The sequence below is a fragment of the Salvelinus namaycush genome, chromosome 14 (genome assembly GCF_016432855.1).
Source record: "Salvelinus namaycush isolate Seneca chromosome 14, SaNama_1.0, whole genome shotgun sequence".
Taxonomy (NCBI): Eukaryota; Metazoa; Chordata; class Actinopteri; order Salmoniformes; family Salmonidae; genus Salvelinus; species Salvelinus namaycush.
The window spans coordinates 23,462,497-23,488,977 of NC_052320.1; the positions used below are offsets into that span (position 1 = coordinate 23,462,497).

The 26,481-nt window shown below is 41.5% G+C and overlaps 1 protein-coding gene and 1 pseudogene across 1 annotated transcript; one reads left to right on the top strand and one right to left on the bottom strand.

The window, feature by feature from the left end:
* The first annotated feature begins 879 nt into the window (after positions 1-879).
* On the top strand, positions 880-3,844 carry LOC120058901 (SUZ domain-containing protein 1-like). Its single transcript, XM_039007650.1, has 4 exons — positions 880-1,009; positions 2,194-2,243; positions 2,470-2,739; positions 3,070-3,844. Exons 2-4 carry the CDS (start codon positions 2,197-2,199, stop codon positions 3,176-3,178), a joined length of 426 nt encoding a protein of 141 aa, XP_038863578.1. The 5' UTR covers positions 880-1,009; positions 2,194-2,196; the 3' UTR covers positions 3,179-3,844.
* A 15,879-nt stretch (positions 3,845-19,723) lies between these two features.
* Positions 19,724-25,952, bottom strand: LOC120058669 (annotated as a pseudogene).
* Positions 25,953-26,481: the final 529 nt, after the last annotated feature.

Consider the following 26,481-nt stretch of genomic DNA (forward strand, 5'->3'; position numbering starts at 1 on the left):
CCATCTAATAATTGGGTATGCTAAGCATGTATTTGAACTCACATTTCACTATCTGACAATGTTAGGCAACGTTTTGGGCTTTAAATTAGAGATGGACTCTTTTTCATGATTTTTCCAGTTATACGCCTTCCTGAACTAAGAGCCGTTTGAGAGCCAAATGAGTGGCTCTATTAGTTGAACGAAACCAAATGATCCGGCTCACAGAAAATACTCGAAATGTCCATCGCTCTTGACGATCCAGATTTGGAGAGGTTTTAGTGATTTTTACATCCTCACCCTCATTTAAAAATGTATACCTGATGTTACAAGTGAATCCTTTTTTGTGAACTAGAAACTGAATCTATTGAACACTTATTCTGTAATTGTTTACATGGTGAGGTGTCCTGGACTGATGTAAAACTATATCTTCGCAACAAAATGCATACAACCATTGAAATATCTAAATTTGACATATTTTACTACACTGATTCCACAATTGAACGTCAGTATGTCATAAATCCCTTTATTTTATTATGACAAATGTTCGTACACAAATCAACATTTATGAAGAAAAAGCGCTTTTTCTTAAATGTTTTATCTGATTTGGAAAACTATTTAGAATCATTAACGTATACAAAACAAAATGTAAAAAAATGTATTCGCTACATGTCTGTGTTTGATTTAATATAATGTGGATTTGTATTATTTTTTCTTATCTTCCTTATTTATTTGTGTAATCCCTCTGGCTGTTCTGTGTCTTGTGTTTTGCATGTTACTCCTTAATAAATAATAATTTACAAAAAAAAGCAGAGGGAGAGGCATGGCAACTGTGAAACGTCATTTCGTTAGGAACACAAACCCTTTCTACGCCGTGCTCTGGCTATGTTTGTTCGTAAAACCAAGTGATGTCAGCGAGTAGGATAAGGGGCGGATCTGGCGTGCCCACGAAAGTAACTCTTCAGCGTGTCTGAAAGAATGCAATATGGATGATGAAGTTTCCCAAAGTTGTGATTAAGTAGCGGACAGTGGGGTAAGAATATGCTACAATGGAGATCTGTGGGAGTTAGTATGCATTGGCTTTTTTTTTTTTTTTGCTGAGGAAAGGGTCACTTGACACATTTTTAGGCAGTCCGTATGACCAACGTTCGCTTAACTAGCTTAAGTTAGCTGGCTAACATGGATAGCTAGTAAAGTTAGCAAGCAATGCCAGGAATGAAAGACGAAGTGGGACAGATATTTTTAGACATAGCTAACTGGCTAATATTAAATTCGAGCCAGGGAACTGACACAAGAAATGCAATGATGGCCCAGTTGAACCAGCCACAACATTTAGCTAGCCTCTTCTTCGTGCCGGCAACCAGCATAGTTAGCTAGCTAACCAAAACTTCTAGCCATTCAGTCAGCAACCACCACAGATTTAGTATTTTTGACCGATTGGCAACGGGTAGCCAGCTAGCTATCGGACTATGGCTAACGTTAGCTAGCTACCGTAGATATTTAACGCCACGTCGTTAGCCAATCAGTTAACGTTAGCTAGCCAGATACTGGTATGTTCATATTGTTAGGCTAGCAACGTTAGCCAGCTAGATAACGCTACTAGTTAGCTAGCTAATGACATTACGTTAGCTAACGCCGGTTTGTTTGAACTAGCCAGTAACGTCGTTAGTTAATGACTGGCATGATGACGTTACCACAACTGAAAAGCAAGCCAAAGCTGTCCTTGGACCTGATGTGATGGAAGATTGCCCTGAGTGTTCAAAATAGCTTGTTGAAACGCTTTAGGTAGCTTCACTTTAAAATCCAGATGTCTTGTATACCTGGATAACGTTAGTTGTGTGTCAATTTATGAATTAATGCATATTTCATTAACATTTATACTGATTTCTGTGCACCTATAGCTAGCGGTAATATCTGCATCTTGAAAACAAATCATGGTGTCAATGGGGTTTCCAACTTCAACTTACCAGCTACTAGCGATCCTATATTTCAGCCTTGCTATGGTTTTACTGCCAGTGTATAAATAACTTTGAAATTGAATCCAGCCCTCCATGGTTTGCAGCCACCCTCCACTCCGCATTTCTACCTGCTAACTTTACTCTCCCCGGCTACCCCTTTTTAAGTTGCATTTGGCTTAATGTTAGAATTTTTCATGCTGTATGAAATGTACAATTGCATTTTAATGACCGATCGTTCTGTTCTGTCTCTTAAATGCAGGAAATGGACAGAAGATTAGAAGGAAAGCTTAGGATCAGCCAGAAAGAGAAGTGAGTAAAGTGCTCAGTTCTGAAACACTGTTGGCCTTCGGGAGACACACTAGGCACTCACTCACACATTACTCATTAATCAAACAAGTCATAGAGCAAACATTTCTAATAATGAACAGGACTTTTGGAATATAGTCAATTAATTAATGGCATGTGCATTTCATAACCTCATTACTCAAAACATCTGCCTCCCAGCATTTTTACTAGTTTGTTGTTTTGCTCCCAGAGTGTCCAGTAATAACACTACACAGTCGCCATTGAAGACGGGCATCGTGATCCAGGACGACTCCCCACACGCTGCGCCCCCGCCCCAGATCCGCATTCTGAAGCGGCCCTCCAGTAACGGGTCGTTAGGGTCGCCCCAGGGCCAGAACCGGCCCGCGCCACAGGTCAAGTCCCTGGCCCAGCGGGAGGCGGAGTACGCTGAGGCCAGGAAGAGAATACTGGGCAGTGCCAGTCCTGAAGAGTCGCCTCAGGAAAAGCCCAACACAGACAGGTAAATAAATACCTCACACACCTACACCTGTTACCACTGGACAGTGCTGGGCAATGTTTCATCCACTGCACACCTATGTTACAGCTCTTAATCCAAAGTGTACTGTGTGTATACCTGTACATGTTTGGAACAGACACCATAATCTCTATGATTCTGTAAACAAAGTCTGGGAATCTTGTCACAACTTTCTAATGGATCGTTATTGTATCTGCTCAATTTACAATAGAGTTATTTTGTGCAAATAAAAAAACAGCTTGGAAGCCCAACTATTGACTAAAGCCTATTTTTGTAGTTGACTATATCCGTTCTTGGTCTTCTCCCTACCTCCAGACCAGGGCATACAAATTCTACCACACCTCCAGAGGACCGATCAAACAATCATGCTGTCCGCCAACCAGCAGGCCCCGACGGCACTCAAGGCTTCTGCCAAAACAGATAAGTGGAAGAGGGGCAATCCTGCTATTGGGAGAGATGGAGAGGAAGATGAAATGTCTGGGCTCCAGGGGGTATCACAGGGTTTTAAAAACCATTTCCTTCTATTCCATGGTATGGGATCAGCTGTGAATCGGAAGGCAAATGTCCTCCCCTCTCATGGCTCCCACTGGTAATGTGTGGGATGGATTAGAGGCTCTGTAGGAAGCATGCTTTCTCCCCCTCTCCATCCCACCCCCACTGTTTAACACTGTGATAAAGGACATCTTCTGCCTACTGTGATGATCCCTTTAAGTACCCCACCCCACACCCACGTTGTCCAAGGAGTCCTCTCCTTCTCTCGTCATGGGAAACCTATGGGGCTTTTGCTTCTATGCGGCTAATTTGGTCATCAGCCATGGACACTTCCATATGGAAATACTGAGAGCAGAGGATGCTTAACAGAGGACAGAAGAGTAGTGAGCAAAGCAAAATGAGGGATGGTAGTACAGTACCTTCAAAAGTATTCATACCACTTGACTTATTCCACATTTTGTATTACATATAATTTTTTCCTCATCTGTTTACACATGATACCCAATAATGACAAAGTGAAAACATGTTTTTTCATAAGTATTGAAGGAAATATCTCATTTACATCAGTATTCACACCCCTGAGTCAATACTTTGTGGAAGCACCTTTGGCAGCGATTACAGCTGTGTCTTTTTGCATAAGTCTCTAAAAGCTTTCCGCACCTGGGTTGTGCAACATTTGCCCATTTATTATTTTCAAAATTCTTCAATCTCTGTCATTGGTTGTTGATCATTGCTAGACAACCATTTTCAGGTCTTGCCGTAGATTTAAATTGTAACTTGGCCACTCAGGAGCATTCACTGTCTTCTTGGTAAGCAACTCCAGTGTAGATTTGGCCTTATATTTTAGGTTATTGTCCTGCTGAAAGGTGAATTAATCTCCCAGTGTCTGGTGGAAAGCAGACAACCAGGTTTTCCTCTAGGATTTTGCCTGTACTTAGCTCCATTCCATACATTTTTGTTGTTATCCTATAAAACTCCCCAGACGTTAACCATTACAAGCATACCATCGTATGATGCAGCCACCACTAACTATGCTTGAAAATATGGGGAATGCTACTCAGTAATGTATTGGATTTTTCCAAACATAATACTTTTTATTCAGGACAAAGTTAATTGTTTTTTAAAATTCTGTACAGGTTTCCTTTTCACTCTGTCAATTAGGTTAGTATTGTGGAGTAACTACAGTGTTGATCCATCCTCAGTTTTCTCCTATCACAGCCATTATACTCAGTAACTGTTTTAAAGTCAACATTGGCATCATGGTGAAATTCCTGAGCGGTTTCCTTCCTCTCTGGCAACTGAGTTAGGAAGGCTGTCAGTCTTTTTGTAGTGACTGGGTGTATTGATACACCATCTGAAGTGTAATTAACTTCACCATGCTGAAAGGGATATTCAATGTCTGCTTTTTTTTTTTACCCATCTACCAATGGGTAGCATTCTTTGCAAGGCATTGGAAAACCTTGGTCTTTGGTTGAATCTGTGTTTGAAATTCACTGGTCAACTGCGGGGACCTCACAGATAATTGTATGTGGGGTACAGAGATGAGGTAGTCATTCAAATATCATGTTAAACACTTATTGCACACAGTGAGTCCATGCAACTTATGTGAGTTGTTTAGCAAATTTCTACTCCTGAACTTATTTAGGCTTGCCTTAAAGGGGTTGAATACTTATTGACTGACTCAACATTTCAGCTTTTCATTATTACATAACATAATTCCTATTTGACATTATGGGGTATTGTGTGTAGGCCAGTGGCAAAACTACATTTTCAATGTAGCTTCTAACACAACAAAATGTGGGGAAAAGTCGAGGGGGGTGAATACTTTTTGAAGGCAATATACCTGTTACCAGCTTCACCCAGCAATAATACTAGAGATACCATTCAATTCCCCCCTACTCCACAGCCCTCATCTCATGTTTTTTGTTGTCAATGTTCCTCTTATATTTTGATTATTGATGATCAAATCTGTACATTGCCATTAGTTTTCAATGGAGGGTGATGTGTGGAAGTTGAGTTCTGATAACTTCTGTTTACGCTTGTCTTTTTTTAAATTGAGCTTTTTCTGGCGTCTCTGTCCTGATTTCTATTTAAAATATTTAAATAAAACAGTACAACAAGACAAATGGAGATCAAATTGTGGATTTTGGTCCTTTTTTGTTTAATATTTTCTGTATTTTTGTAGGATGAGACGGTAGTGATGTCAGAGCAGTATTTTAATCAAATCCCATTTTAAATCATTCTGTAAATATCGGTTAGTTCAAACTCAACTGTAGAGGTGGTGCTGGCACGACTTGGGGGGGGGGGGGTCATATGGGAAATAAATGTACTGCTGTACCCTTTACTGCCCCTCCATGTCAACTGTATGTTCACTTCTTCTAATGTACTTCACTGAAGTAGTAACTCAGGTGCTGATGAGAGACAGTCTTTGACATTTCAATCTTAGGGAGGGATTGAGTGCAAAAAAGGTGATGTTCATAATAATACCTGAGTTGGCACCTACTTTCAAAACTGATAATGCTGCACCGATGTGTTCAACAAATGTATGTTTGGAATGAAAGGAATCTGAGTGTCAGTCCAAGTCTGCCAGGTGGTTAGCCTCTGGCCCCTTCAGTATGCCATGGTATTTGAATGGAGGAATATCACTACGCTACCCCAAAGAACCCAGGGGAGTCCAGGGCCCTCTATAGCAGCCATGTTACTGTTTCAGAAATGTGCAAAATGGACACTGTGGTAGTCACTTAACTATGAACCATTAATCTGGAGTGTTCGGTTACATTGCTTCCCCACGGACTTAAGTTTTCACCTGATGTCATATTAGTAAGGAGGTTTTGGTTGTGTAAACTGAATATGCTAATGGATAAACCTGGATACTGTAAGGGATTCCTGAAAGTCTGTCTGCACCAACCCAACTAGCGGGGGAATGCAGAGGATCAACAGGGTTTGTGAAGCTCTGAGTGAGAACACAAAAAGGCCTGTAAATATTGATTGAATAAAAATGATTTGTAAAATAATCCACTGCTTGTCCTTCATATCTCAACATGGCCATGAGACAGTTTAAAGTGATATGGATTTCACCAGTGATACAAGGATACATTGTATATTTTCATACACATTTGTTGTACCAAGTCCATCGGAGTCCCCTATTGAACAAATCTTTATGGGATCAAATTCCCTCTTTACTAAACATTTCTCACAAATGAATGCAACCTGACGAGGTTATTTAACATTTGACGTTTTATAGTCTAATATTGCTGGCTGCTACCAGTGACACAGTATTGTACTTCACATTGCTGTTGAAAATTACAATGTGTAAAACATACTTTGGAGGTTTGCTCATTGTCCACTCAGGTATCGTGGATTTGGCTCAGATCCCAGGCACTCTTTGGCCGGGGGAATATTATTGTCCAATGGGAGGGAGGCTGATGCTAGCTCAGGCCAATGACTGCATTGGGGTGGGGCTAGTGGTTGGGCTAGGAGGGCGAGTCTGACAGGAGGACGTCTTGGCGCTTGTACTGGTTATTGGATGGTTGCCTCCCTTGTAGCAGACGCAGACAGACCAAGGCATGCGGTACTATCAGCATCTAGAGAGCCAGTGGGACATAGTAACACACAGTCAATCCTAAAATTAGTTTACCTCAAAGGATGCTTTTAACAATATTGGAACATGACCCTAGAGTTGGCTCTGCATACAGTACCTCCAATAGGAAGCAGATGACGAAGATGAGTGTGGCTATACTTTTTTTGTGACTGATTTGCAAGGCACGTTCGTACAACATTACCAAACCCAACAAATAATGTGATACATGACATGGCCAAAAGTTTTGATAACTGTAAATCTTTCTTGGACAAGGGGACTTTTATCAATATATTCACCTGTATTTACCCCCCAAAAATGAAATGCTAATTAGCTGCTCACGTGGCTATCATAAAGAACTACAAATGCCATGACACTGTCGGATTGAGGCAAAGGTAAGAATCTCTGGGTCAACTATCTAATGTTAGCTAAATGTAGTAATGAATTCATTGGCTACATTTCTTTAAATGGAAAATTCTGTGAACTGTCTTGTGCAAGTTTTAGTTGACACAATACCTGTTAGCAAAGGTGTCGGCTAGAGATGACATGGAGGGATTTGTAGTTTTGCATAATGTCTACTTTGATACTAATCAGCATTTTAGAATCTGAGAGTAAATAGAGCTGAATATATTGATAAAAGTCACCTTGTCCGAGAGGAATTTACATGATTATCAAAATGTTACGCAAGGGTAAACTTACACGAAACACAGCCCTTATTTTAAGCGTTTCTAAAATCCCCTATGGGAAATATGAATGGTGGGAAAACGATTGGAACCATTTCCCTGTTGACCGCTAGGTTTTATGGGTATTATGACACCTCCATTGTGGGACTCTATGAAAGGTGCTATACAATTCAATTTGATCATAATTACTATTAATCAATGGTCCTTACCAGTACTGGGTGGTGGTGATCTGCAGAGTGGACATCTGGCCCAGGATGAGCAGCAGGGTGTGCAGCATCAGGCTAGCTAGGACCGGCAGCGCCAGCAGTCTGGTGTGGGGCCGCTAGGGGCACAGCTCAATGCTGGGTCCCCCTTTCCCCATAACGATTGCCAGCAGCATCACCAGGAAAGAACAGGAACTGCAGGTCGACCAGGTTAGTCTTCTCCTGAAAAGGGGCACACAAAATGGCGGAGAGAGTCAACACGTGCTATAAGTGAGTGAGGGTAAAATACAATTCCAAAGCATTCTTCTGATCCAGGCAAATTGAATGTTAGATATCGACAAGATGTAAGTTAAAACCTGCCATGAGGAAGTATGCACCATAAACCCCTCCAAAAATTGCACACATTATCTGTCATATCTCCTGCCTTTATTTCTTTCCATAGGTAAATAAACTGTAGGCTTGGCTTAGCAACCACTATAGAACTCACAGTGTAGAGGACGAGAACTTGGATGAGACTATACAAGGCCATGTACTTAAAGAGACTGAACGATGTCACCAGAGAATACCGGTCCTCCATGTGAGACAGGAAGAATCACCCGTGTCAAAAATAATTACAACAGCACATATTTTTTCTATGACTTTACAGTACTCGGTACTGTTGGATGTCAGGTGTCCTTACCGTGTACAGCTGATGTTGTCTGAATTGGAGGTGAAGGGAGTCCACAGAAGCATCGTCCTCAGACAGACACACTTACATCTGCGGCCCTCAAGGCTCCGCAATCATTGACCCCGTCTCCCCATATGCCCACACTGTAGCTACACAGGGAGGAAGATGGTGAGACCTTAGGCCTGTACCCTTTTCACACTACTGAGCTGTGCCAAAGTGAACTGAGCCAATCAGTGGAAGAATCTGCCCTGCGTCTGTCCTTTCATGTACCTCCATTTGCTACAGAGTTCCTTTGTCTTTCTCTTTTTCCCTACTTTCAATCAGTCATTCTAGTCCCGTCTCCTCCTCTGGGGCCTAATTTATAAACCGTGCGTACATACAAAACATACCCCAAAACATGCGTGTGCCAGTTTTCACACAAAATTTGCCTTTATAAAAACTCAATTTGAGGTTAGAATGTGCACACCATCCCGCAAACTTTAGACCATGCGTATCTTTAGACAGTTTCTAGTGCTTGAAGTATTGCAAGCAGGCAAGTAGCCTAGTATTTTGTGCAACAAATGGGGGATAAGATGGACAAGTTTGTTCATAACAAATTGATAAGATTAAATTGTTTGCCGTTAGTTAGAAGAGAGAACAGCAATTTTGTTTCTTTGCATTATAGAATAATAATAAATAGGCATCCATTTCCTAGGTTATATTAGAATCATTGCAGAATAAATTCCTCACCTTTTCTGTGATGGTTTTATACTCACGAGGTAGCCTATAGACCCGCAACAAGTTAGGATACCATTCTTCCTGTCTTTTGTTTAATTGGACCCACTTCACAGTAGTAAATAGATAAGCTATTTCAAGTATTTGTCAATGCCATCCGATCCAGAGCACAGTTTATTAACAGTAGAACAGACAATGTTTGGGCTACAAAGACAGAGAGATGCTATTCATACCAGTGACCATGACGGTATGAAGATGTGCCAATATGAGGGTAGTTATGACCTCAGCACTCACCGGCTGACCAGATTGTTCATTACCAGCAGACCGCAGGGACTGCATGTCTATCTCTACCTCCCCCCTGTGGACACAAACACATCTCCATCAACACCTAGTAAATGTGATAGTTCACAATCGGCGCTACAGGCAGAGGTTTAGAAGAGATCATGGAGGACTTGGGTAGTAGCTAGGAGGGACATAAAGAACATAAAATGTTGTTCAATGGTGCTCAAGTCAGTCTGCCCATCCAGAGGTTTGTAACCAAAAGGTAGCACCCTGAAGCCTTCACTTGCGAAAGTATGCAGGGTGTTTGAGAATTGTGTTGGCACTGCAAGACATGGTTTAAAAGAAAGACAATAGAGCTAAACAATAATCAAAGAAGACGAGCTTAAAAACACCTCACAAAATTCATTTGAACAAGTGTTAATGCTAATCTTATAGCAACTTATTCTTTCTGTGAAATATCTATAACTTCATGGCTCTCTTTATCTCTCCTCTCTCTTTGTCTTTCTCTCATACTGCTGTCTTTCAGGCAGAGCCTGGCCATCATCTCGGGGCCTCTTTGAGAAAGGCGAGGGATGGCTGTCCCCCGGGGGCCACTGTCACCTCCGCTGGAGGGATGAGAAGGGAAACAGCGCAAGAGGGCCATAGCCTCATGAATGGATTGATAGAACATGACAGAAGAAAAACATGGTTAAACTTCTCTTGAATCCTTCATCATAACAGTGTTATAAAGATGTCATAAACAGGCATGACAACTGGAAGTCAGTTTATAACAACGGCCTTAACCCTTATTTATTTCTTAACTTTTGTTGTTGAACAAACTATTATTCAAATGCAGGCTATATAGCCCATACTGTATGGGCTTCTGTAGAAATGTGCTTGCCAGTTGTATAGTGACAAGGATTTCTTTGAATTATTAATTCATAACATCTCTGCTATGTTTATGCCATTGGGAACACTTGAACCCCTTTACCCAGATCAGCATTTCCCAGACTCAATTCTGGGGACCCCAAGGGGTTCATATTTTGGGTTTTGCTCTAGCACTACACAGCTGATTCAAATAATCAACGCATCATCAAGCTTTGATTATTTGAATCAGCTGTGTAGTGCTAGGGCAAAAAAACAAAACGTGCCCTCCTTGGGGTCCCCATGACCGAGTCTGGGAAATGCTGATCTGAGTAAAGGGGTTCCAATGACATAAACATAGCAGAGATGCTATAAATGATGAATTAATAATTCTGAGAGGAACCTAAGAACAAATAAATCCTTGTCACTATACGACTGGCAAACTGAGGTCTGACGAGCAAAACAAGTACCTCATACTAGAGAGAGCGCTAGCTTACCTTTATCTTCTATTTTGCCTGTCTTCATCCCCTGTCATGTGACATCTAAGCACATTTCTACGGAAGCCCATACAGTATGGGCTATATAGCCTGTGTTTGAATAAGAGTTTGTTCAACAACAAAAGTTAAGAAATAAATAAGGGTTAAATGTAATGAGTTTTTTAATATATTTTTTTAATCATTATAGGCCTACTGTTTATAATCTAAAAATGACCACTATATGCCAGATTGCATGAGACTATCCTTACACATGATACCTAGGACATTCCATAAACAGAGCCAAAAATAAATAAATTAGGCGGCTGCATCATGCGTGACTGAGCTTACTATGCTTATAGCCTCGGCTGAAATGCAAATCCAACATAATCATGAGATCAAATTTCTAATTGATACTGCTCCCATCCCCATGGGACAATGATAAATCATAGTATTTAAAACATACAGTGCTTTCGGAAAGTGTTCAGACCCCTTCACTTTTTCCATTTTTGTTACATTACAGCCTTATTCTAAAATGGATTAAATTACTTTTCCCCCCTAATCAATCTACACACAATACAATAATGACAAAGTGAAAACAGGTTTTTAGAAATGTTTGCACATTTATAAAAATAAAAACAGAAATACCTTATTTACATAAGTATTCAAACCCTTTGCTATGAGACTCAAAATTGATCTCAGGTGCATCCTGTTTCCATTGATTATCCATGAGATGTTTCTACAACTTCATTGGAGTCAACCTGTGGTAAATTCAATTGATTGGACATGATTTGGAAAGGCATACACCTGTCTATATAAGGTCCCACAGTTGACAGTAGATGTCAGAGCAAAAACCAAGCAATGAGGTCAAAGGAATTGTCCGTAGAACTCCAAGACAGGATTGAGTCGAGGCACAGATCTGGTGAAGGGTACCAAAACATGTCTGCAGCATTGAAGGTCCCCAAGAACACAGTGGCCTCCATCATTCTTAAATGGAAGAAGTTTGGAACCACCAAGACTCTTCCTTGAGCTAGCTGCCCGGGCCAAACTGAGAAATCGGGGAGAAGGGCCATGGTCAGGGAGGTGACCAAGAACCCAATGGTCACTCTGACAAAGCTCTAGAGTTCCTCTGTGGCGATGAGATAACCTTCCAGAAGGACCACTATCTCTGCAGCACTCCACCAATCAGGGCTTTATGGTAAAGTGGCCAGACGAAAGCCACTCCTCAGTAAAAGGCACATGACAGCCCCCTTTGGAGTTTGCCAAAAGGCACCTAAAGGACTCTCAGACTATGAAAAACAAGATTCTCTGGTCTGATGAAACCAAGATTGAACTCTTTGGCCTGAATGCCAAGTGTCACATTTGGAGGAAACCTGGCACCATCCCTACGGTGAAGAATGGTGGTGGCAACATCATGCTGTGGGGATGTTTTTCAGCGGCAGGGACTGGGAGACTAGTCAGGATCGAGGGAAAGATGAACCGAGCAAAGTACAGAGAGATCCTTGAGGAGAACCTGCTACAGAGCACTCAGGACCTCAGACTGTGGTGAAGACTAACCTTCCAACAGGACAACAACTCTAAGCACACAGCCAAGACAAGGCAGGAGTGGCTTCGGGACAAGTCTCTGAACGTCCTTGAGTGGCCCAGCCAGAGCCCAGACTTGAACCCGATCGACCATCTCTGGATAGACCTGAAAATAGCTGTGCAGCGACATTCCCCATCCAACCTGACAGAGCTTGAGAGGATCTGCAAATGGGACAAACTCCCCAAATACAGGTGTGCGAAGCTTGTAGCGTCATAGCCAAGAAGACTCGAGGCTCTAATCGCTGCCAAAGGTGCTTCAACAAAGTACTGAGTAAAGGGTCTGAATGCCTATGTAAATGTGATATTACATTTTATTTGTATATATATTTGCAAAAATGTCTAAAAACCTGTTTTTTCTTTGTCATTACGTGGTATTTTGTGTAGATTGAGGGGGGGGGGAAACTATTTAATAAGGCTGTAAAGTAACAAAAATGTGGAAAAAGTCAAGGGGTCTGAATACTTTGCTGAATGCACTGTACTTGCATTCGGAGTAGATCATTTATCACGACTCTGCATCTGAGTCATATCCTGACACGGGAGGCGGATGTACAGTTATCAAGATTATTTATTCGAAACAGGCAAAGGGCAGGTTGAGGGCAGGCAGAGGTTCGTGATCAGGTCCGAGTCAGGCAGGTACAGGAAGGCAGGCAGGCTCGGGGTCAGGCAGGCAGAATGGTCAGAACCGGGAAAAACTAGGAAACAGAACTAGAGAAACAGGAAGGCAGTATTTTAATACAATGGTATTAAAACATCCCCAAGCCTGTTTGACTTCTACTTCCTTTATTAAGAAGCGTTTAAATAATATTTACATGTTAAATAACATTTAACTGGTTTTCCTCACGGTATTATTTATATACAGTATATCCAATGAATAGACAAACATCAAATGGTGGTCCAGAGCTCAACATCATGCCATAATATGGTTATAAGGCTGTTAGCTGTACAATCTGTCCTTGCGTAATGCTCATCTATACACACCGAGTAATAAACTCACATTATCACACATCCTCTTTCTGTATTTTTTCTCTAAAGGGAGCAGTGAATCCATTTCTTCTTCTTTTATCTCCTAGCTTCAAGCACGCATTCACTCTTACACACTGTATGGGGGGAAACGTTAGGACGATTCTACGGGCCTGTGACTGACAGGGGCCCTAAAAAATTATTAGGACCTTTGGTTAATAATTTTATATATATATTTTTGTTTACCTATCATTAATATAATATTTTATTTACAATGTACTAATAAAACTAACGGTTTATTTTTATTTTCTTGTTTTTTGGCAAAAAGGAAACATCCAGAGAGCCTCTTTTGCCCAACCCCCCTCCTAATGGTTCGGTCCTGCCCCCAAACCAGGCGCAGAACGGTACTTGCTAGCAGTGAATTGCGAGTGAGGAGTGCCGGTGGAGCATCATGTCTCAACTTCCCATAGAAAAATCTGGCTTCCAAAAACGAAAAGGAGACAGGAGAGAGAAAAGGGCGACAGTATGTCACTCAATTTTTGACAAAGGAAGGTGGGTGTACTCCATGAGTGATGGAAATTAACCTTTTAGCTTAGTCCATAGTGAAATGGGCTACTTTTGCTCCCCTAACATTAACGTTAATTAATGTCTTGACAGAAAATTCTGTGTTTACATTTCGCTCCTCTTTTACCTGACATTTAATCAATGCAAGCAAACTTTTAGCAAGCTATTCATACTAAATCGGTTGTCCCTGCCCCTTTCTGGTGCCAGGCCCAACAGATGCAGTATCAGGCTTGGCAGCCCTGTCCCCCCATCACCATACCCCTGAACCAGCCCTACTCCCAACTGAAGAAGGTGAGCAGCATTGTGTTGAATGACATGTCAGTTGGCATAATTGCAGGTACTGCAATGAATTGAGGACAGGAATGTGATTCTCCAGTCAGGAAAAATCTCATTTGACACAGAGCCTTAAAGGAAGAGATGCAGGCTCTTAGAGATGGATGAGAGTCTCTCCTGTTTGAGGCGACACTGATTGCTACGCAAATGGATGTTGCACCTCAATTTAGCAAGGAACACAGCCGCCAAAGGAAAGGGAAGAGATTCCATGATGAGACATCTCAGGAGACAGCTCAGGACAGTGCAGCAACGGTGTTTCGGAACACAGTGTTTTTTACTGCTATGGACAACATAAGTGACTTCGACACTAGGTAGAAAAATGTTCTGCTGTTCTGAAAGTTGAGCTGATTAGTGAGGATAAAGTCCTTTCTGTGTGCCAACCACTGATCATGAAATATTCCAGAGATCTTACACCTGAGTTTCAAAATGAAGTAAGACACCTGAACACTATATATGCTGCCACTTTCCCACCTAACGTGTCCCCTCTTGGTCTCCTGCATGCAATTTGTAAGATGCAGCTGCAAAGCATTTTTGGAGAGGTGTGCATTGCTTTACGTATATTTTGCACACTGCCTGTGACTGGTGGCGAGAGAGCTTTCAGTAAGCTAAAACTTTTTTTTTTTTTTTTAAATGAGGTCCACTATGTCCCAGGACAGGCTTTGCAGTCTTGCCATGCTGTCCATTGAAAGTCAGTTAGCTAGAAAGCTGGACTTCAAAGACCTGATCGTGACTTTGCTAGCAAGAAGGCTCGGCCCTGGGCTCTTGGTGAGTAAGGCTGAGCAAGGGCCAGTGACAACTGTTAAACAACATGGCTATTGGATCACTACACACGATGCCCACAGGCTGAGAACAAGACTGAAAATAAGAGATCTGAAAGTAATGGCTGGATTGCCATAAAAATGTATTGTGCACAATCAAGACCAAGTGGAAGAAACCTATTGATTTGGTGACCACTTGACCTTTCCTCTAGCGCCACCATCAGGCCTTTTCATTTCCATTTTTACGGCTGCTTATTTTCTAGTTCTAGATTTTATTATATCATTCTATAGTTGTTCATTTATTTTAATTGAAGAGGTTAATGTATATTTAAGTTCTTTATTTTAAATTATTCATTAATGTTAATAGAATTTTCCATTCAATAATTTTACCATTAATTACATTTAGACTCTAAAAGATGGCCTTTAGCACATTTCTTATAGAGGGTATCAGTCTTGAATCAAATAGTGAATTTGACTGTATGCAGAATGTTGCATGCATGTCTGCACAGTGTTATATTTTCACAGCTCACTGTCAGTAAATATCGTATAGTAAATATTGGACTACAAGAGAGTTGCAAGCCTGCAAAGGTAGAGTTATTTTTTTACATAGAGTTATTATTTTACATAAAAGCACTGGAATCTTCTAGACTGTCTTTTTTTTTCATGTGTGAAGTCTAATGAAAGGGACATGATTTACTTTTATTTTGTTGAAAAGATGTGTGATGGAAAATTCAGCATCGAGTCATTACTTTTTCGCCCCGTGCCTTTTGCTCCCTCAAGTTAGCTACCTGGATAATGGCGGACGGAAGACAGGGTGGTGCGGCAGGTGCCGCTTCTCATACGAATGCTGTTATTTTATCTAAAACATCAGGTGTACGCCGACCCCAGCTAAGTAACTCATGCAAAGAGTTAAAGCACAATTATGTGTTTTATCTCCAGTACTTTGCCATGATTGTCAATTATGTAGCTGCTCTACTGATAATCTCAGTGCGTCCTTGCTGGGATGACACAATAAATCTACTACTGCCGGAGAATACCAACACCAAACACATTGGTTCACCGTTCCACGGGAGCGGACAGTACACAGCATACCATAATGTTCTGAATAATGGCCAAGTCTACCTCGCTCCCTATTCCACTGAACCGCTTAGGCGTAACAAACACAAGTCCAACATTTATCGGAAACTGTTAAACTACCTGTTCACTACCCTCCTGCTCTCCGGGGATGTGCAACTCAGTCCTGGGCCTAACATCACCGAGCCAGCGATACTCACTGGAGTGGAAAGCAGTGGATGGCCTCGTCCACTGATCGTCGCCGCTGTGGAAGTGGGTGAGTGCTATGGTCCCATGGTTTCTCTCGACTCACCCGGCTCCAGGATAGATTTTTACTCTTCAAACATACTCAAGTTGCTAAATGCAATCCCTGACTCTGCTTCTGGTACGCAAGCTGTTTTAATTAGTTCCCCGCATCCAGTGCAGGCGGGAGGGATTGTTAATTGCGCTACCGAACTGCCCCTAATCAAAACGAAACAAAACGGCCTAAACCCAGCCGTCAGAAAACACAGAAAATTAAACTTTTTTCAATGTGTCTCGAGTCATCTGGGACCCACGAGCTAAGCCCAAGGGGGGCACTTGAACATTCGTAGTGTCATTCCAAAAAGTTATCAAATTCAACATCTACTCACAGACTCCAACCTTGACTTCCTCTGCCTCTCAGAGACATGGCTCCATAAAAACTCTCCATATGCTACTTTAATTGTGCCTGGCTACAATGTTTTCAGGAGAGACAGGATTGAAGGAAGAGGGGGGGGGGGGGGGGTGATGATTTACATTAAAGAACATGTCCGATGTAAACAAATTGAGTGGTCATGTGATAATGAACTAGAATGTATTGGCCTGAACGTTACACTCTCTCCCCAAATGTATTTTACCCTTATTGGAATGTATAGGCCACCTTCCACCAAAAGTGTGTTTTTTGATCAGTTTAATAACATGCTTAGGGAATGTGATTTGGGGAAAGAGGTCATCTTAATGGGAGATTTTAATATTAATTATGAAGACAAGTCTTGTAGGAAAACCATCAAATGGATCACTAATACCATTGACCTTACACAGCTAGTTAAAGGGCCAACCAGGGTGACTTGTTGCTCTAAAACACAGATTGATTTGGTGTTCAGTAATAAACCAGAGAGAGTGACTAAATCATTCAATATGGTTACTGGGCTATCTGATCATAATCTGACACTTATAGGCAGAAAGCTGTCTAAGAGCAGGTTTAACCTCTCTACTGTTAGAAAGCCGGATCAACTAAGAATACATAAGAGTGAATTAAACTATTTTGAAAACGCAATTACGGGAATTAACTGGAATGATCTCTTGTCCTATACAGACGTGGAAGCTGATAGTCAGGTTTTTCTATCCACAATCCAGACTACAATAAATGGTTTCCTAAAGAAAATCAAATCCTAACCTGGCCAAGAGCACTCTTCCTTGGCTAAATGGAGAAATCTGGAAATTGATGAAAGAACGAGATTATGCTCTAAAAATAGCCCTAAGATCCAAATTAGAGCATGACAGACGTAGGTTTACCATGTTGAGAAATAAGGTGATGAAAGAAATCAGACAGGCCAAGGCAGACTTTTTTATTAACATAATTGGTGAAGCAAAAGGAAATTCAAAATTTATCTGGGAGAATCTAAAAAAGTTAACAGGGAAAGACCATAGTAACACTGCAAAAAGACTAGAAATCATGGCGAATAACAATCTAACACAGGATGCAGTCGAAATAGCAATAGCCTTCAATTCCTACTTTATTGACTCTGTCAGGGTAATGACACAGAACCCCTCCACTGGTTTCTTGGGCTCAGTGCTATTGAATGACGCTCAACCTGTCTTCATCATAAGGGAGGTTTCTGAGTCAAAGGTGAACAAGGTGATTAGCTCACTAAAGAACTCTAAAGCCAAAGATGTGTTTGGGCTGGACTCTACCTTTCTTAACAACTACAAAGAGTCACTCATTGGTCCCATTACTAAGGTCACCAACACATCTATTGGTCTGGGGGTGTTTCCAAGGGTATGGAAGTCGGCCATAATAACGGCCATCTTTGAATCGGGCGACCCTGCTGACGTGAGTAACTACAGGCCCATTAGTATACTACCTGTGGTGTCAAAGGTTGTTGAAAAGTGTGTAGCAGAACAACTGATTGCCCACCTCAACAACAGCCCCTTCACATTACACTCCATGCAGTTTGGCTTCAGAGCGAAACACTCCACAGAAACGGCCAACTGCTTTCTTATGGAAAATGTGAAGTCCAAGATGGACAAAGGGGGCGTTGTTGGGGCTGTGTTTCTGGACCTAAGGAAGGCTTTTGATAATGTTAACCATGAGATTCTCATCACAAAATTGTCCAAGTTCAACTTTTCCCCCGATGCCTTGAGATGGATGAAATCATACCTTGAAGGCAGAACTCAAGTGTGTCAGAGTGAGCAATGAGCTGTCGCCCACTCTTAGCTATGATGTGGGCGTGCCCCAAGGGTTAATTCTGGGGCCCCTCCTGTTCAGCCTGTACATTAATGATCTGCCTTCTGTCTGTACTGGGTCTGAAGTTCAAATGTATGCAGATGATACAGTGATATATGTGCATGCAAAGAGCAAACAAGCTGCAAAAGAACTCACTACTATAATGGTCCAGGTTACAAAGTGGCTCAGTGACTCGTGTTTGCATCTCAATGTGAAAAAAACTGTTTGCATGTTATTCACAAAGAGGGAAACAGATGCTACTGAGCCAGATGTCTATGTGTCGGGGGGAGAAGCTCCAGGTGGTATCTGATTTTAAGTACCTTGGCATCATACTTGATTCCAACCTCTCTTTTTAAAAGCATGTGAAAAGGTAATTCAAATAACCTAATTCAACCTAGCTAATTTCCGATTTATACGAAATTGTTTGACTACAGAGGTAGCAAAACTGTACTTCAAATCTATGATACTCCCCCACTTAACATACTGCTTGACTAGTTGGGCCCAAGCTTGCTGTACAACATTAAAACCTATTCAGTCTGTCTACAAACAGGCTCTCAAAGTGCTTGATAGGAATCCCAATAGCCATCATCAATGTTACATCCTCAGAAAGCACGAGCTCCTGAGTTGGGAAAATCTTGTGCAATACACCGACGCATGTCTTGTATTCAAGATCCTAAATGGCCTGGCTCCCCCTCCACTCAGTATATTTGTTAAACAGAAAACCCAAACATATGGCAGCAGATCCACAAGGTCTGCCATGAGAGGTGACTGTATAGTTCCCTTAAGGAAAAGCACCTTTAGTAAATCCGCTTTCTCTGTGAGAGCTTCCCATGTCTGGAATACACTGCCATCAGACACACATAACTGCACCAGATATCACACTTTCACAAAATGCATGAAGACATGGCTAAAGGTCAATCAGATTTGTGAACATAATCCCTAGCTGTGTATTGCCGCTTTCCATGTTGTCGGTAGCTTGTGAGGTGTGGAAACACTTTGTTGCTTTTATGAATTTTGTCTTGCTGCTTTTTGTTCTATGTTGCTCTGTCTGTATGCTACGTCTTGCTTGTCCTATGTTGCTCTGTCTGTATGCTATGTCTTGCCCTATGTTGCTCTGCGTGTGCTCACTGCTCAATGATTGTCTATATTGTAATTGTTTTTAATAACCTGCCCATGGACTGCGGTTATAAATTAGCCAGCTGGCTAAAACCGACACTTTTACTGAAACGTTGTTTAATGTGCACTGTCCTTGTAAAAAATAAAATAAACTCAAATAAACTCAAACTTCAATCATTTAGAGTTATTACTAGTTGAATTCAAGGCAGGTGGTTTTTCACAATGTTCATGGGGTTAATGACCTTTTGTTTGTATGGTGCCATAATTTTCTTGATCTCAGTGATTGCCTATCCTGGGTTGAGTCCCTGTGAAATTAAAATAAAATAAGAGGTAAATAAAAGTAGCGCAACGCATAGCAAATAAGAAACATAACAGAGAGGGATTGGTGATGACTACTTCTGAGCTGCAGGAGTTGTATAAAATCCACTGTGCTGAACTCTACACTAGCCTAATTACTGTCTTATTACAGATGCAGTGTATTCAGATAGTGAGTGTACCTTGGGCCAGGTCTTAATCCAGATCATGGTACGACATCCAGTGCTTAATTTGAACCAGATCCGGCACATCTCAGATTTGACTTTGTTTGTTCCGGCACCTATTTGCCCGCATCCGGTACCTCTCGCGGCATGATTTATTAATTGTTTCACTGTTCGCACTGTAGACATTCTAATAAAAGAGATCAGCGTTAAATCAAGTTGCCTCCTCGTTATTTCTCCCAACCACCAGAAAGACAATCATGTAAAAGCACGGTGATCCTTCTGTGTAATCATCCTATCCTGCCACACTGATTCCAGACCTGCTTTCTTATTTGTATATAGAGGTTATGGGGAGGGCCGGTGGGGTAGGTAACTGATCTTGACAGTGGTCTTGGTAGTGGTGGTCAGCTGGTGAAGAGGTCCCTACCTAATCACGTTACGTAGCCTAGGCTAGTCGTCTCCCTAATGAATTTGAATCGTGGGAAAGACAAATAAAAAAGGATAAGAAGAGGCAGTCGAGTTTGATTACATTTTTCAAGTCCACAAATCCAGAGAAAGACTGAATCCAACCCAGAATGAGCCAGATAACTGTCAGTGCCGGAGGAGAGGAGTAAGGGGCAAACTGTTCCTGATGGCGATGCCGTCGTAGCAGAGCTGCTAATCCCACCAGTTCAGCATCACCACAGGCACCTCCACTAGCGAGTCAGACTCAGTGGGAGGGAGACTGGGAGCAGTGCATTTACCGACAAAGTGGTGGATTTGCAGTTCAAGGACAAGCAAACATATAACCCATGGCGTTTCATGCAGAATTAAAAATTGGGCTGGACAACATGCAAAAAGGTATGGAGCTTGGGTCCATGACTGGATGGATTAAACTAGCCAAAGAGTAGGTGGGATGTACAGTAAATTAACATCCTATGCCTTAGACGTGAACAAAGAGCCCTTCAAAAAAATGTTTTGTACATGCCCGAACCAAGGCGCATTTGGTGCCAGTCAGCCTTGTAGACAAGGCTAGAGAGGACACCCAAGTTATAGTTAACAATTAAAAATAAACTCCCGGGTGGCGCAGTGGTCTAGGGCACTGCATCGCAGTGTTAGCTGCGCCACCAGAGTCTCTGGGTTCGCGCCCAGGCTCTGTCGCAGCCGGCCGCAACCGGGAGGTCCGTGGGGCGACGCACAATTGGCATAGCGTCGTCCAGGTTAGGGAGGGTTTGGCCGGTAGGGATATCCTTGTCTCAGTATGTAAAATGTAATAAAATGTATGCACTCTACTGTAAGTCGCTCTGGATAAGAGCGTCTGCTAAATGACTTAAATGTAAATGTAAAATAGACATGACAGTCTTCAGAACAGCCTTGGAATGAGGATAAACATCACAGCCACAAGCTCGCTCATGGCTTTGAGCAAGAAATGGACTCTCAGGAGTTAAATGGACTTAACATGGGGAGAGTCATTATGGGAGGTTTTGAAAACTAAGTTAGGACATTTTTTGCAACAGCGGTAGAGAGAGAAGGGGTCCTTCGACAGTCTGTCCTCATTGCTTGACTCAACCATCCAACAATAGGCCTGTTGAGGAGGGAAACACATTCATTAGATTTACTTCATACACCAAGATCATAAAATGCTTGTCTCTGGGATGAGGTTTCCAGACAAACTCATTACCTGAGTCAATTGTCCAATTATATGCCTGTAGAAAAAGCATCCACACATCAGCTTTACTTTGTTTTAAGACATTGCTTCTCCTTGTCAAAAAAGCAAAAATAAGAATTGCATATTCACTTACAACCCAATACACACCTGCATGAAGAAAGCAGGCCCCAGATACTTATATCCATTCCACCAGTAGCTAGGGCAGCTGGTGCTACAGCAGGCACAGAGAATGCACTCAGACCATCCTGGGAGAGGAGGATCATTAGAGATCAGAGTCCTTGTGCTCTTACCACTTTGTATATTTGAACAAACTTTATATTGTAAGTTGAAACTCCAGAAAGCTATAGCAAAGTGTGGTTCACATGTATAAAAAAAAATATATCCTTCACAAGGGTGATGCAAGGTCTTAATGTAACAAAGTAATTGGTTCTGACTAGGCCACTTGATCCCAACAAAATAGTGCTTTGGCCCTTTCTGATATCTTAATCAAATGTGTATATGTACTAGAGGTCAACCGATTATAATTTTTTCAACGCCGATACCGATTATTGGAGGACCAAAAAAAGCCGATACGTCGGACAATTTTTTTATATATGTAATAATGACAATTACAACAATACTGAATGAACACTTATTTTAACTTAAATTTATTTAGTCTCAAATAATGAAACATTCTCAATTTGGTTTAAATAATGCAAAAAGTGTTGAAGAAAGTAAAAGTGCAGTATGTACCATGTAAAAAAACAAACGTTTAAGTTCCTTGCTCAGAACATATGAAAGCTGGTGGTTCAATATTCCCAGTTAAGAAGTTTTAGGTTGTAGGAATTATAACGCGTCAACCATTTCTCTATACGGCTGGGTAGCCTAGTGGTTAGAGCGTTGGACTAGTAACCGAAAGGTTGCAAGTTCAAATCCCCGAGCTGAAAGGTACAAATATGTCATTCTGCCCCTGAACAGGCAGTTAACAGGTAACGCTGTTTATGACTTCAAACCTATCAACTCCTGAGATTAGGCTGGCATTAGAACATCCAATAGTCAAAGGTATATGAAATACAAATGGTATTTGGCTGTCATTGAAAATAAGAATTTGTTCTTAACTGACTTGCCTAGTTAAATAAAGGTATAAAAAATACCATTTGTATTTCATATACCCTTGACTATTGGATGTTCTAATGTCAGCCTAATCTCAGGAGTCGATAGGTTTGAAGTCATAAACAGCGCTGTGCCTCAAGCATTGCTAAGAGCTGCTGGCAAACGGAGTAAAGTTTGAATGAATGCTTACGAGCCTGCTGCCTACCACCGCCCAGTCAGACTGCTCTATCAAATCATAGACTTAATTATAATAAACACAGAAATACGAGCCTTGTCATTAATATGGTAAAATGCGGAAACTATCATCGAAAACAAAATGTTTAATCTTTCAGTGAAATACGGAACCGTTCTGTATTCTATCGAGCTTTTTATGTCTTTATTTTGGTTTGTTCAGGGTGTGATTTGGGTGGGCATTTTATGTTCCTTTTTCTATGATTTGTATTTCTGTGTGTTTGGCCGGGTGTGGTTCTCAATCAGAGGCAGCTGTCTATCATTGTCTCTGATTGAGAACCATACTTAGGCAGCTTTTTCCCACATGGTTTTTGTGGGTAGTTATTTTCTGTTTAGCTGTTTTGTTTGCCTGGCAGAACTGTTCGCTTTTGTTCTCCTGTTTGTTGTTTTTGTTCGATTGGATTAAATCATGAACACTTTAAACGCTGCACCTTGGTCCACTCTTCCTTCAGCCCACGAGAAGCGTGACAACTGCATGCAATGAACGCAAGAGAAGTGACACAATTTTCCTAGTTAATATTGCCTGCTAACATGAATTTCTTAACTAAATATGCAGGTGAAAAAATATATACTTCTGTGTATTGATTTTAAGAAAGGCATTTATGTTTATGTTAGGTACATTTGTGTAACGATTGTTAGCTATGAGTTAGAATGCTAGCTAGGAACTTACCTTGGCCCCTTGCTGCAGTGGCGTAACAGGTGGTCAGCCTGCCACGCAGTTTCCTCATGGAATGCAATCGGCCATAAAAGCCGATTACCGATTTGTTAGGAAAACTTTTTTTATTTAACCAGGTAAGCTAGTTGAGAACAAGTTCTCATTTACAACTGCGACCTGGCCAAGATAAAGCAAAGCAGTGCGACATAAATACAGAGTTACACATGGAACAAACAAACATACAGTCAATAATACAATAGGAAAAAGTCTATATACAGTACGTGCAAATGAGGTAGGATAAGGGAGGTAAGGCAATAAATAAGCCATAGTGGCAAAATAAATACTATAGCAATTAAACATGAGTGACAGATGTGCAGAAGATGAGTGTGCAAGTAGAGATACTGTTGTACAAAATAAATAACAGTATGGGGATGAGGTAGTTGGATGGGCTATGTACAGGTGCAGTGATCTGTGAGTTGCTCTGACAGCTGACGCTTAAAGTTAGAGGGAGATATGAGTCTCCAGCTTCAGTGATTTTTGCAATTCGTTCCGGTCATTGGCAGCAGAGAACTGGAAGGAAAGGCGGCCAAAGGAGGAATTGGCTTTGGGGGTGACCAGTGAAATATACCTGCTGGAGCGTGTGCTACGGGTGGGTGCTGCTATGGTGACCAGTGAGCTGAGAAGGCGGGGCTTTACATAGCAAAGACTTATAGATGACCTGGAGCCAGTGGGTTTGGCGACGGATATGTAGTGAGGGCCAGCCAACGAGAGCATACAGGTCGCAGCGGTGGGTAGTATATGGGGCTTTCGTGACAAAACGGATGGCACTGTGATAGACTGCATCCAATTTGCTGAGTAGAGTGTTGGAGGCTATTTTGTAAATGACAACGCCGAAGTCAAGGATCGGTAGGATAGTCAGTTTTACGAGGGTATGTTTGGCAGCATGAGTGAAGGATGCTTTGTTGCGAAATAGGAAGCTGAGTCTAGATTTAATTTTGGATTGGAGATCCTTAATGTAAGTCTGGAAGGAGAGTTTACAGTCTAAACGGACACCTAGGTATTTGTAGTTGTGCACATATTCTAAGTCAGAACCGTCCAGAGTAGTGATGCTGGATGGGCGGGCAGGTGTGGGCAGCGATCGGTTGAATAGCATGCATTTAGTTTTACATTTAAGAGCAGTTGGAGGCCACAGAAGGAGAGTTGTATGGCATTGAAGCTCGTCTGGAGGTTAGTTAACACAGTGTCCAAAGGAGGGCCAGATGTATACAGAATGGTGTCGTCTGCGTAGAGGTGGATCAGAGAATCACCAGCAGCAAGAACGACATCATTGATATATACAGAGAAAAGTGTTGGCCCGAGAATTGAACCCTGTGGCACCCCAATAGGGACTGCCAGAGGTCCGGACAACAGGCCCTCCGATTTGACACACTGAACTCTGAGAAGTAGTTGGTGAACCAGGCGAGGCAGTCATTTGAGAAACCAAGGCTGTTGATCAGCCATGCCGATTAAATCGGTCGACCTCTAATATGTACTTATGTTTTAGACATGGACATTTCATATGATGCATTGATAGTATAGTTACTGAAATCACCTACCACTGGTTAGGGGCTGAAATATGTACCCGTTTTTGCCTCTCTTCCACAGTCTGGTGGTACTGCTCTTTACCCTCCCGAGACTCGTCTTTCTTGTTCAGGAAGGGCTCGATGGACTTGTACTGGGCATAGAAGTTATTCATGGCCTGTACAGGCATACACAATACATTTACACTTAGTCTACAAAATATAGGCTACCACATGGTGACATTGAATTATTTTATTCAGTTTGTGTCTTTCAGGTTTGTCATCTTTCAATGCAACTATAACAAATCAGTATAAAGTGCCTTCTAAATGTAACGATAATACTTACCGGCACAAGATCTTTGACATCATATATGTGCGGGAGAGTGTAGCGTTTGCTGGTTTTGATGTCTATTTTGTTTAAGGAGGCCAGTGTGTTGCCTCCGTTGATGTTCATGGCACATGAACCACAGATACCTGAAGCAAGATAAATGTCACACCACTGAAAAGGACAACTCCACACTAAGACTCACTTTGTCTTTCATGATTCTCTATCATTCTAGATTAGGATACAATATATTGATAGGCCAATACACAAATTATGACACCTACTTTTATCGCCACTCTGCAAATTGCTCTTCATGCCTTAACCTCTCTGCAGGAACGTCTGTGTGTGGGGTCCATCTCATTCTTGATATTGATGAGGGCATCCAATACTATGGGGCCACAGCTGTAATAGTAGGGAGAAGGATTTGTTAACAATGCAGACATTATTCAATGAGTGTAATGCCATCAACGCAGACTAAAAGCTGATATTGATAGGTTTAAAACCTCTTGACGCTAGGGGTCAGATTTTTATTTTTATTTTTAAATAACGTTCCCAAGGTAAACGGACTATTTGTCAGGTCCAGATCGTAGAATATGCATATAATTTACAGATTAGGATATAAAACACTCCAAAGTTTCCAAAACTGTCAAAATGTTGTCTGTGAGTATAACAAAACAGATTTTGCAGGCAAAAACCTGAGAAAATCTAACCCGGAAGTTATTATTATTATTATTTTTTTTAAATCTGTGTTTCATTTCCCGTCTTTCTTCCATTTAAAGGGGTATCAACCAGATTCCTTTTCCAATGGCTTCCTCAGGCTGTGACCAGGCTTTAGACGTAGTTTCAGGCTTTTATTTTGAAAAATGAGTGAGATTTTTCAAAAGTAGTCAGGTGTCCTTTGATTAGTTCCTGCGCGCGAGAGAGTTAGCTCTCCATTTTCTTTCTCTCTTTTATTGAATAGGTTACGGTCCG